This window comes from Belonocnema kinseyi, chromosome 7 (genome assembly GCF_010883055.1).
Source record: "Belonocnema kinseyi isolate 2016_QV_RU_SX_M_011 chromosome 7, B_treatae_v1, whole genome shotgun sequence".
Classification (NCBI taxonomy): domain Eukaryota; kingdom Metazoa; phylum Arthropoda; class Insecta; order Hymenoptera; family Cynipidae; genus Belonocnema; species Belonocnema kinseyi.
The window spans coordinates 138,307,531-138,320,582 of record NC_046663.1 but is presented as its reverse complement, the minus strand read 5'-3'; the positions used below and the strand labels follow the sequence as shown (position 1 = coordinate 138,320,582).

General features: G+C 35.5%; 1 protein-coding gene across 6 annotated transcripts in view; it reads right to left on the bottom strand.

Annotated features, from left to right (window-relative positions):
• The window catches only part of LOC117175984 (endoribonuclease Dicer), a 357,463-nt gene that overhangs the window by 209,472 nt on the left and 134,939 nt on the right, over positions 1-13,052 (bottom strand). For all 6 annotated transcript variants that reach the window (XM_033365884.1, XM_033365885.1, XM_033365883.1 and 3 more), the window contains 7 exons: positions 12,147-12,223; positions 7,648-7,751; positions 7,408-7,546; positions 7,201-7,331; positions 6,860-7,100; positions 6,259-6,510; positions 1,005-1,274 (listed from right to left, as the gene is read on the bottom strand). In XM_033365884.1, the coding sequence (XP_033221775.1) occupies positions 1,005-1,274; positions 6,259-6,510; positions 6,860-7,100; positions 7,201-7,331; positions 7,408-7,546; positions 7,648-7,751; positions 12,147-12,223 (1,214 nt within the window). The remainder of the gene's footprint in view (positions 1-1,004; positions 1,275-6,258; positions 6,511-6,859; positions 7,101-7,200; positions 7,332-7,407; positions 7,547-7,647; positions 7,752-12,146; positions 12,224-13,052) is intronic.

The window sequence follows — 13,052 nt, the reverse complement described above, 5'->3', positions numbered from 1 at the left end:
TTGCTTAAGCAATTTATATTTAATATGTTTTTTCTGTCCTGATATTCGCTAAATTATATTCATGGTTATAAATCATATTTATTACCATGAATAATTTTCAGCAAAAATCCATCATTGTTTTTAGTAGCCTAGAAGTCATAAGCTCAGGTTATAAGGGCATCACAACCTGTCATTCGATTTAAGACTAAACTAAGTCGCGGCACTGAGTCCACTCCACAACTGACAGCGCAAGCGCGGCTTTGGTCATCGTTCACGCTCGCAAACTTTTGCTAAGCAAATTGCGTTAATTGAGCGAAACCTGCAACCAGCAGCATCGCCAAAAAGACCATTGCTTGTTACTGTTTACGATGCAACCGCAGGCCGCATTCACGACAGCCTCATAATCGATCTCCGTTACGGAGAGGATTACTCTCGTATCGATAGCCGTCGCCGCCATCGCAATGAACCACTAGATCGCCTTGACCACCAAAATTACCCTTGCCCTTCTTGGAACCAGATATCCGTTACGGAGAGGATTACTCCTTTATCAGCGGTAACCGCGGTCACCGCAACAGTGAATCAGCAACGTTGAATCAGTCTCAACCCACATACTGGCCTTAGTGCATCAATTAATACTAACTTTTTTGTGCGTTGCTTCTTCACATAAATACAAAAAATAACAAATTGTATAATAATCGAACTCTGAATCTCATGTAGCGAAAATTGATTTATAGAGTTTTTCCTTGTATTGTTTATTAATGAAACATCTTGGGCAAAATGAAAATTGGAATACGTCTCGAGGGATCGTTGCGAAATTAATGTACAGGATATTTTAAAGACATTTTTAAGTCCCTCAAAAATTTCGACCAGACGCAGCGTACAGACATCCGAAGTGCAATATCCGGCATTTCAAGGAAAATAGTTTCAATCCCATATACCTACCTGCGCAAACAATTGTTATCCATATCTGAAATTACTTTTCTAAAGTTAATACTTGATTATTTATGAATGCTATAATTACTTACAATTAAATCGTGCTTCCTTTTCTTACTATTTGTTCCAGGTGCACAATTTTCAGTTTTCTCTTCTTCGATCCAGTTTGGGAAAAGGTAATCTACATTTTCTTGTATTACGTCAGGATCTATCGGATTTAGATGATCATTCAATTCACCTATCTCTTTAAGTTTAATACATGTCTTTACTGCCACAGACCGCTTAGCATCATCTATGGATGGCATCAAATCGCCCCAAATAATTCCCTTCAGAGGTGAAATTGTTGGCAATTGAAGCGATACCTAAAGAAAAATATAAAATTAACTTTCTTTAATGTACTAATTTGTTTTTGTACCTGCGTATCCACTGAAAATTTACGATAGATATTTTTTTAAATTGTAGACTGTCTTAAATTCTACTGCGTATTAATTCAAGACTTAATTCAGGCGTTGGCAGCAAAAAGGAGGTATGGAATTATTATGCTAGAGTAGAGAGGTCCCTTAGAACTTAAGAATAAAGTTTGTAATTTTAGTTTTTAAAATACATATCCACATTGGAAATTAATTAACGCATCCTTTTCAATCAATGACTAAATTTGCAGCTTTTTTAATTTTCAAATTATTTACAAAAAAAGTGCCATTTTCTCTTATTAAAATATTTCACATTTTTTTCACTTTAAATTGCCTTGAATTTTGTTTGCAATATTTTAAATTAAATTTATTAAGAAACATGCGAAGTTTTTTAAATAAGGTTAAATTTTTTTGTCTGAAAATATAATAATTTTTTCGGAAGCGTTACCTAATTCGTGCGCAAACAACCTTGAACGTTTCATAAGTTAATTTTGAGCAAGCAATAACTAATAGTAAGAAAGTGTAAGATTTTGTAATCGCATACAATAAATAAAATATGAAAAATCATGGTTTATAATTATTTTCTCAGATGAAAATATTTCAATACTGTCATTTATAAAAAAATGAATTTCATAAAGTTCTTAAAAATAAAGAATGTGCACATATTTCCTGGCTGAAATCTCGCTTGCCTTCTGTCTGACCTCTATTTACAAAAATACTTGCATAAATTTTCTTATTGTTTTTAACCAAAAAAGGTAACTAAAGTTAACTTAAAAAAAGTCTGGTTAAATTAATTAGTAAATTTAAATAGTATTATCTTTTGAATGAAAGTTAAATTTTTTGTATTTGATGTGTTTAATTGACTAATTAATATTGAATCATCAAAATCTGTGCTAAATAAACCATATACAGTTTCATTTTTCTTCAATTAATTTATTTTTTATTTTTTGTTAATACTAGCGACAATTTAACACTAGAAATTTTCATTTATTTTTTACGATATCATGTAACACTACTCCTTAGAATAAGCCCTGATTTCTCGCATTTAAAAAAAAAAGTGTCTATACCAGGCCCGGGTCTGGGACTGAGTTCCACATAAAGCTATAGTAATGTCTTACCGGACAGGCCGCAACATAGAACATAGAACTTTACTGACCAACTTTCCCACCAATAATTTTCGCCTGCTTAACATTCACTCGACTCCCAAAACGGTTTTTTAAAGAAACATCTTAAACTTTCGATAACATCTGTGCTGGATCATTGGGAGGGCTTGGTAGTGCTGAAGCACCGGTCCCCGTGCTACTGAGGGGCCCCTTATTCCCCGAGGAAAAAATATAATATTCAGTAAAATAACCCAGTTATACAGAAAAAATAAAGGATAGAATGCATCTGAATAAAATGGAATTTGACAAAATATTATTTGAAAATGCTAAAAAAAATGTATATGTAAATCTCTTCAGCTGTATAAAAAATAATATTAAGTTTCAAGTTTAAGATAATTAGCTAAAACAATATCAAAAGATTACGAAAGTTCTATAAACCGACTTGTCATTATCACTATGTACGTATACGTATCCGACAGTTACAATTTTTTTGTGTGAAAATAAGCACGCATCGGGGCCCATGCCGGCGGAAGCGCTCCGAGCGAGTCACCACGAGCCGCCACGCGTGTCTTGTATCACGCGTCGATGTTTTGCTTGCTTTATGTTTTAATTCGCAGTAAAACAAATGCAGACACAGTCAAGCTTGAACGTATTCAGTACATCGTAGAGTTGAGAGCATGCCAGTTGCTGTTTAACCTGACAACGAGATCTTCTCTCGGTCTCGGTGTGAATTGATTAAATCGTCCTGTTTGAGATTGTTATTGCTGATAATTTTGACTTCGTTATACACACGTATAAGCTGTAGTATAAGTAAGAGAGTGGATCAGGGCGGGTCTTTGAAAAGAAAACTCGCAAAAGAAAAAGAAGAGCAGATACGGAATCTCCCTACATTAACGGGATTTTTTTCACATCCTTCACGATTGCAAGAAAATGAGACGTCGTCTCGTAACTTTTAAAACAATGAGAGGTATCAAATTTTATTGCTAAAATACAGTTTTTAATTTTAATACCAAGACCAAGATAACTATTTAATAATAACTTTCTTACTTTTGTGCATGCAAATATTCATCGAGTATGTATTTTACCTTCACTAGAATCGAATCAGGGAAAGATTAGCGATAGATCAGTGATATAACAGCACTGTGGCCACTAAATTTATATGAAAATAAAGTTGAGTCTTACTTATAAAAAACGATTTGTGAAGAATTCATAAATTTAATGGCTAAAAAAGTTCTCAAACACACAAAGGAAGAAATGAAACAAACAAAATATTCGAGTCTAGTTGTTGATTCCACACCTTACATTTCTCATGTTGATCAAATATCCGTTGTTTTTCGTTACTATCTGAACAGACACGTGTATGAGCATTTTTTCTGCTTTTTGTAAATACTAAGTCATAAAGGAGTAAATTTAAAAGATCATATTTTAAAATTATCGAATGAACATACAGTCGGTTAAATAAGAGCGTGGTCACGATTACTAGTGATCGGTAAATGCGAATGCTGTAATTTTTTTTCATATAGAGGTCATATAGAGGTCCTTCATGCTTTATGAAAGAGAATTATCTGACTGTTCTTTTTAATACGAACCTAGCATTTTTTCAAGATAAGTGTCGCATACGCTTCGCGCTTCGAAGCAGTTTTTTGTGCTCGTACCCTAAAAGTCCCAAAATGACCCAAGCGGCGGCTGCGAAATATATGCAAAAGTCGAAACAGTTTGTGAAATGGGTGAATCGATTCAAAGAGGTGAAAAATGTCGATGAATTCCCAAATCGCGGTTCTGTCCAAAGTATGCCTCGAAGATGCCAAGCCATTATTGACGCTGAAGGTGATTAGACCTGCTATTAATGTATTTGCATGAAAGTTTTAGATCAAATAAAACAATATTTGAAAGAATTTTCGTAATGAGTCTTTTCATTTTCTCACAACAGTTACCACGCTCTTATTTAACCGACTGTAGTATTGACAAAGCAGATTGTCGCGGTCAAACGTATGACAATGCAAAAAGCGTGTCTGGTCAGCATAAAGGGCTGCAAGCGTGTTTGAAAAAACATAATAATTTTGCTCTTAAGTTCCATATTGTGGGCATTCCTTAAATTGAGTAGGGGAGTGCAGCGTTCGTGAACGTCAGTGTGCTGTTTTATTTTTTGCCGTTTACAAGGTTTATATAACTTTTTTACTGCCTCGCGAAGCAGATGAACACAAATATCAAATGACAAGAATATCTCAAGACGTCAAACAAATGGCCGAAGTACGACAAGAAGAGGCAGGTTTGTTAAAAGGCATGACAAAACTTGAGAATGCTTTTATGGCAATTTTCTGGAATAAAATATTAAATAGATTTAATGCCACTATCCAGTATCTGCAGAAGGTCTGTGTTGATCTCATTTCAGCCAACTCAATGCTATTGTCATTGGTTGGTTTTGTTTCAGATTTGCGCAATGAATTTGATTCACTCGAGAGTCCAGCAAAACCTCTTCGCGAATCTATCAACCAGGATTATTCAGATTCAAATAAAAGACGCATAACGCAGAGACTGAGCAATAGAGAGACCCAAAAGGAATTTTTGCATGGATCTGAAAAGTTTAAAATTCAAACGTTTTACGTAATGATAGATAAACTAGCAATGAAATTAAAAAATAGTAGCGATGCTTATAGTTTTATTACTGGTTTATTTGGATTCTTAACTAAATTATTGACTATTGATGGGGAAGATTGGGAGCGAAGACTAAAAAACTAGTTGAAGTCTATTCAAGTGATTTGAGTGAAGATTTATTGATTGAACTCAAACAATTCACACTACGAGTAAAAATACAAAATCAAGAATTACCAGGTTACTTCTCTAATCGATCGGACGAAATAGTTCAAGCAAACGACAATACAATTTGTCCTATACTTGTATTGAATTGGATAGTCAATAACGAGATGGCGTCTTTTTTTCCAACTGTGTATATTGCATACAGACTACTTGTTACTATCCCTATAGCAAATTGTAAAACCGAGCGATCAATTTCAGTATTGAAAAGAATAAAAGACTTGCATAGATCTACTATGGACGTCGAAAGACTATCCACATTGTCTCTTCTTACAATCGAAAAGGAGTTTCTTAGATTGATGAACTTCGATGACTTAATAAAAGAATTTGCTGAAGAAAAATGTAGAAAAAAATTTCATTGTTATACTATTCTCTGTACTTTTCACGTGTAAATAAAAATTTTATTTGTTGTTATTGAAGTGCATTTAATTACATAAAAATCTCCTCTACAATGAGAACGCATTTCCTCTTTTTCCTAAAATCCGCCGCCTTAAAGGGGTCCCGTCGTTATTTTAGCTCCGGGCCCCGAAGGGTCCTAATCCACCCATGGATAAAATCACTGACGTTCTGTCAGATTTTTAGTTTGATAGCTTGACATTTGTTAAAGTGACGCCATATTGTGAATACATATCTTTGTGTGTGGTTTCGATTTTGTACCAAAAAAAATTTGGCTAAAAACGAAACGAATACAATCCAAAAACCACCGAATTCACCTGATTCGACTCCATGCGACTTTTTTCTATTCGGTCGACTTAATAAACCGCTCCGCGGAACGTGTTACAGCACCAGAGATGAGGTCATGGAAAAATGAAAGATGGCTCTGATGGCTATACCGCAAACCGATTATAAAAAATGTTTAGAGGATTGGATCAAGAGCTGGCTAAGTGCTTTGCAGTCTAAGGGGAGTACTTTAAAGGGGACGATATCGATTATGATGAATAAACTTGTATTTTTGATTTTAAAAATAAAGTCCTAAAACTTGTTGATCAACGTAGTACATACACCTGATTAAAGATTACCTGATATTTCTGCATAAGATTTTCATCTGGACGTTTATGTAAAATCCATGTGGGCGCCAAACTAATGAATTTGGACTTATACAAATTTGCACAATATCTGTTTAATAAGCTGATAGCTGATTGTTCTGTTATTAAACATGGAGTCCCATCCGCACTGTGGTGCAGGTACGGCTCAATTGTGTAAGTGTAAAGTTCATCCGCAATATTTTTGTCAGTGGGTCGACTTCTTAAATCGGTTTTACCTAGCAAAATCTATTTCAAGTTTTGTTAAAAAGAATAAAAAATCATATATGATTCTGTATGGAAGTTAAGACCCAGTATCGAAGTCAATGCGGTACAAGGTATACTATGTTCATAAAATCATGGCATTTAAATTACCGTTGTTTTCTTAGATACTGGGTGATTTGTGACTAATTACATATATAAATAGGGAACTCGACAAAAGAAAACGGAACTTTCCTGAAATGCGTTTTCATAACCGTTTACCATTTGAGCAACATTTAAAGATAATTAATTAACTATATCTCATAAAACTATGTGCTTTACAAGTTTTGAAGAGAACATTTCGATATCTTTTGTCGAATTCTACCATCAGTTTTACCCTTTGTAGGAATGATTCGGTCTTTTGAAACTGCTTATATCTGGATTCAAATTTGTCGTCATCACTAGACATAATCATAGTATACTGACTTGTAGAATGACGCGCTCTGCCTTTACTCTGAACATAAGCTCGAAAATCCAAGGGTAAATCAAATCTTACAATCAATGTGCATGCCGGGATATCGACTCCTTCGTCTACCACATCAGTCGCTACAATGCAGTTCGATTTACCACTTCGAAATCTGTGAATTACAGATGTTAAATATCATTATAGTTTTTCAAAATTGAAAGTTAATATAAAAATTAAAGTTAATATGAATGCAGCTAAGCAATGAAAAATACTTCTGTAGGACTTCCTTGTTCCATCTTGAAATACAAAGTACTTCTTTAGCATTTTTGTATGGATCGTTTGTGTATCCGACCATAAACTCTGCCAACAAGAATTTATATCGCTCGTCAGCTTTGTGAAGACTCTGAAATCAAATATTACGCAAAATAAAAGTATGATAGTAAAACAAATGTAATTGAAATTATTTTTAAAAAGCTCACTTTTAAAACGTGGTACAGCACTTTAGCTGTAAAACGACGTTTTACAAATATTATGCAGCAAAACTGCTGATCCTTGGATTTATTATCGTTAAAGTCTTTAAGAATCGCAAATAGTTTCAATACCTTATTCGACGAAAACCTAATAAAGTCAAGAACACATAAAAACTTGATAATACGAAAAATTAAATATGGCTAGTTCCGTCAATTAAAGCACGCGTGTTGATAGTAAAAAGTACATACTGATAGATTTGTTCCATTTCCGTTAGTCCTTCCATTTCCTTATCAAACAGTTTTCTTATAATCATCATTTTTGTTAAAAGATACTCTAAAACCAATGAAGTTTGCTAAAAAGACAAATTTATAATAAAAATAAACACACCATAGTAATCTGAAATATTTAGATGAAAATAAAAAAGGTCTCTCATGATAAAACAAAATCACGTTGACGTTTTAGCTGTATTGATATCTGACGTCCGTGTGGTAAGTGGTTTAGTATGACGTGTGCGATCTGCAATTTCCCCGCAAGTGTCTCGGCATTGAGTTCAAATGTAGGAATGGTCTTCAGGCTCCGTAGCAGTGCACACTTGAGACCTCCAAGAGCAGAGATGATCAGGACCAGTTTAACAGAATATTCTGAGTGAAACACTCGCAACTCCCTTATAAGATCTTTATACTTCTCTGTGCTCAAGGTGTGCATTAGGATAGACAGAAAAAAGTGCAATTCATACGACCAAATTCTAATAGTAAAAAATTGTTAGTTCTTGATGAGCTGAATATCGGACTTGCCGCAAGGAAACGGACCTTAGGGTTAGCAGGCGATTTTTAAGTATAAGCGATTGTATAGACGATCGAAATCACACACTCAGAGAGTGGAGGACAATCTCCAAAATCCATTCCGTTTACTCGCAATTACATTTTCTCGCTGCATTTTCAGAGAGTTAGACGAGCTCTCGACTCACACGGAAACAGAACAGAAAGGTAAGTGAAACTTGGTGGGACTGGATTTCTCGAACCGAATGTTGCAGATAGAGATTGTATTCTTTTTTAATGTGAAAAAGTGATTCAAAAACCATCGATAGCCTCAAAAACCTGAAAATCGATTTATAACACTAAGGTCCCGAGCTCATTGGAAATTGAAATAATTATTTCAATTATATTTGATTAATTCGTAAACTGACCATCCGGTGACACTAGTGCTATTAAGCAGCAATTTGGGTTCTCGGTATAAAATGCTGAACAGGTAAATCGACGACTAATAATATATACTATAATATACACGGTGTCCCATAACTAAGTGTCCGGCCTCTCCACTCCTCGGCCGCGGTCACTGTCGCAGCATTAGCGTTTCTCTCATGCACGTGCGATTTTCTATGCGGCGCTCCTGATTGGTCCAGATTAAGCATTTCATAATTCAAAAACTAAAAGCTCAATTCCTTTTTTGTCAAAGTAAGTTTCGGTTTATTTTCATTTACTTATAAAGCCATATAAGTCTGGACACTCAGTTCTTGGACACTTGGTATATATACATTAATCAATTGTTGGTTTGAGTCTGTCATACTCGGAGATCATGTATAACAAAAATTGGTGACTGTGAGAATTCATTTTTTCATATATTTTACGCTTAAATTCAATTTTTAAATTATCAACTTGCTTGGGGAGGTAAAAAAATTATTCGTCTTAAGAAAATGGTATAATATATTCAGTTCATAAAGAACTCAATGTTATAAAAGGCTCAATGCGGAAATAGTAACCCGTCAAGAGCCTGTCTTTATACATGTCTAGTCTGCCTGCAGTCTGTCTCTTTTTGTGTCTTATTTAAACAATGGAGAATTCTCCAGACGCCACATAAAAAAATAAAAAGATAAACTTTATAGTTTAAAGACAAATAATTGTATAGTTTAAATAAGGCACAAAAAGAGACAGACTGCAGACAGACTAGACATAGATAAAGACAGACTCTTGACGAGTTCCCTAGTCCCCAATCGAGCGCCTCTCCAGATGGTGGATAGGAGAAAGCCTTCGAAATACAAGGTACTGGGAATTGATTTTTTTGGGACAAAACACCAGACGGCATCAGAAAGTAAACTTCATAACGAATTTTTTCGTATGCGCTAAAAATGTTTTTTCTCAAAAGAAAAATGGGCGTTCCCACGGAACCTGAGCTTATAGATATAAGTTATATTACACATCTTGACACTGGAGAGACCTAGTCATACCTGGGCGTACCTCGAAGCCCTATTCGGATCATTACATCAGTGAAGGAGTCTCTCTGAAGCAGATACAATCATCTTTTTCCGACAGATTCGGTCTTCAAATCTGTCGACATTGAACACGGGATCTGCTACTAAAATTATTGCCATCGCGGGTTTAGTCTACTCATTTAGGGTGGTTTAATGGATAAAGAACGAGCTTAAGGCCTTGATATCGCCGCACATAATATCATGCTTATGCATAAAAGCTTGCATATCAATTCGTCTGTTCTGTGATTATACATATCACGCCCTCAAAGCAGACTACTGAATCTCCCTTGACTTCATACCCGAATTGTTGTAAGTATCGCTAGCATCGTTGCAAATGACACAGATTATATGCTAAAAATGTTCAGAAACCACCAGATTGATTGACAAAGGAGCGTTTCGTTATAAAGCCGCGGAGGAGACGACCGAGACCCTTGGCCTGAATTTATAATCAGAAGTTTGAAAATTGCATTACTCCATCTAGATGCTTCACTTTCAAAAGCCGAAGTCAAGAAAGCAGAGTTTTAACAATTCCGCCAACAATTACTTGGCCAGAAAATTGACAGAAACTTTTACACAAATGCAGAACAGTCCTTGGCAAAAAACACACTTTTGCTTTTCTCAGATCATTAAGGCTTAATTCAGGTATAGAAGGTTTTATATGCGCATGCCAGGACGATGTCAAATTCACCTTAGTATACTGTGACCGCATTCTATGTCAAAAAGTTCCCAAAGATAGGTGCAGAGTGTTTCATGCACACGCTTACTACCTAGAACACCAGTGAGTGCCCCACAAACGCAGGAACGACGTATTTCTACAGACGCTCTAAGAGAGATAGAGTCAATTGTCCAAAATGAGAAGTGCAAAATTTCCTGTTACTATAATTTCCGGGCGCCAGTCTCCGTCGCACACTCGATGCTTGACATCGTTCTCCAAGACTGTACTTAAAATATTCGGTTAAAGTAATTGTCCTTGTGGTCAGTCCTCCCGGAGGTGCGAAGCTGACACTGGTTCTTAACATTAAAACCATACCCGCGTGCCAATCATATGCCAAGCACTTGTGATATGGATACAGAAATCTCTCATACTTGGGTCGCTTCGTGTCCTCAAGACACACGAAGGTTTCGCTGACCGGAATTAAAGACGTGCATTTAAGTCGGGGAGAAAGGGTTTCATTTTAGCATGCCAAGGTGGTGTCATTTCCACTTTAGTATACCGTTGCCACATTTTAAGACAAGACATTCTTCATGATAGCTGCATAGCGTGCTACGCTCACCTCGAAAAACTAGGATACATGCTATCTAATTTGGCGACTCATGCGCGTAAGATGTACATCCACAGGCACAATGCACTACTAATAGTGCTTTATTACCATCCCCGTCACTCTGACGGCATTAGCCATCAGATACGACTGATACCGCTCCGCCAAACGCTCTAAGGGAAATATAATTAATTGTGGAGAATGAGAAGTGCCCAATATAATACAAAATGAAAAGAAAAAGAGGTATAAACATCTTATAAAGGAGTTGCACAGGTTTCAGTGTTCTTTAAAACTTTTTGTCCTAATCATCGGTATTTTTTTGGATGAACCAAGCGCTCACTACTAAGAAACTGCAAAGAAACTTGCGGGGAAAATGCAAAAGACGGTTGTCCTTAGGTCGCTACGTATCTGCAGGGTGCTCGATTTTTTTGCAAGACCGTCATGTTTAATGTCACACTTTGTAACCACCTATCTAAGGGTCGTGAGACGTGATAAGTCATTCAGTTCTGTTCACTCAACGTGCATATCGTCGAAAATATTGTAGCCAACAGGCACCGTCTGACAACATTATTCGTCATTTGGTGTCGAATTTTACTGAGCACGGGACAGTGGGAGATCGTGAACATCCCATTCATCAACAACTAAGACGTTCCAATGAACTGGTTGAAGCGGTCAGAGAGAGCGTTGCCCAGAACCCAACAGTCTTGTATCGTCACCGCGCTTAGCAGTTTGGCGTCAGTGGGACCACCTTCCGGCGCACTCTAAAGGATGATTGGCATTTGTTTCCGTATAAAGTGCAATTAACACAAAAAATATCCTTCAAAAAGCGCGGCAAGGTGGTTCCACTGACGACTATTTTCCATGTGCAGCGTGATTATTTCGGCGCGTTGTCTCGGTGCGAAGCGATTCATGGTTTAAATTGTACTGAATTGAAGTTTCAAAAACATGTCTGATGAAGTCAATCAGTTGACAAATGTCAAAGTTATTCAATGTTTACATACCGAAATAAAAGATGGCGCGCGCTGTACATATACATATTTCCACAATGGCAAAATTATTGAGCTCACTTGATATTTATTTGCCCGATAACGAACAGAAACCTAATTACAGAATTAACATTGTTCCTAATTGCAATAACACGACGAAACTTTTATTCTGTCTTGAATAAACGTTCCGAGTTATTTACTTATAATTTTGACTTCAAATTCAATGCTTAATTAAACCTGATTGTCATATTTACCTGATCGCCCAGAATTCTCTTTAAACTTTCTAATTGGACCATGTGTAAAAGAACAGATTTACTGCCTCCATATATTCCTAAAACAATACAGTTGCATGATTAGTGCCGTCAGTGTAAGTTCTTCAAAGAACCAATGTTTTATTTAGCCTAACAATCCCTTCTAATCGCGTATTCAGCCATTTTTTATAAGTTATCAAAATTCGTTTGGATTATACAATTTGTCGGACATGCGTCAAATTTTTTACTCTCACCGAAACCTAGCCTGGGTAAAGGTTTGGAAAGAGTTACTGTTTTGATGGTTTTAAAGCACTTCTAATTTATTTTAACCAATAAAACGAGAAAATGTTGTTCGTTTCTCTAAAAATAAACTGCTACATTTTCATGAGCTAATTTTCATCTCGACTCCATCTGTGATATTTCGGTTTTGGAATGTCCTCACAGTTCACTCGGTACGATTTTCGAAAAATAGTCAAATACAAGAATTTAGGAGATTTAACTGGTGATGTATGCTTCTATCAATTAATCGTTTCGAAATGCTGAGTAATCGAAGACAATTAAATCAGAAAATAGTAAAAGACATAAAACTTTTTCAATAGAGTAATTTCTGAAAAAATGGTTTTTGTGAAAAAAAATTATTTTAAATAAGTATCAGTATTGTTAATTTCAAATTTTTTATCAAAAAGTTATTTTGGTGTTTTAAATATTTGTAACATTACCGTTATACAAACGCAGTGATATTTAAGCCTATAATTATTATCTGAAGAGATTTAATAAAATGCGAAAATACGTGAAATTGATCATTAGAACAAACATAACTTAAAAGTCCTATGTATACATAGTTCAGACCAGCTATCATATACTTTTGTATTTGCATATTTATTAAGATATGTTTCAAAATGGTTTTAT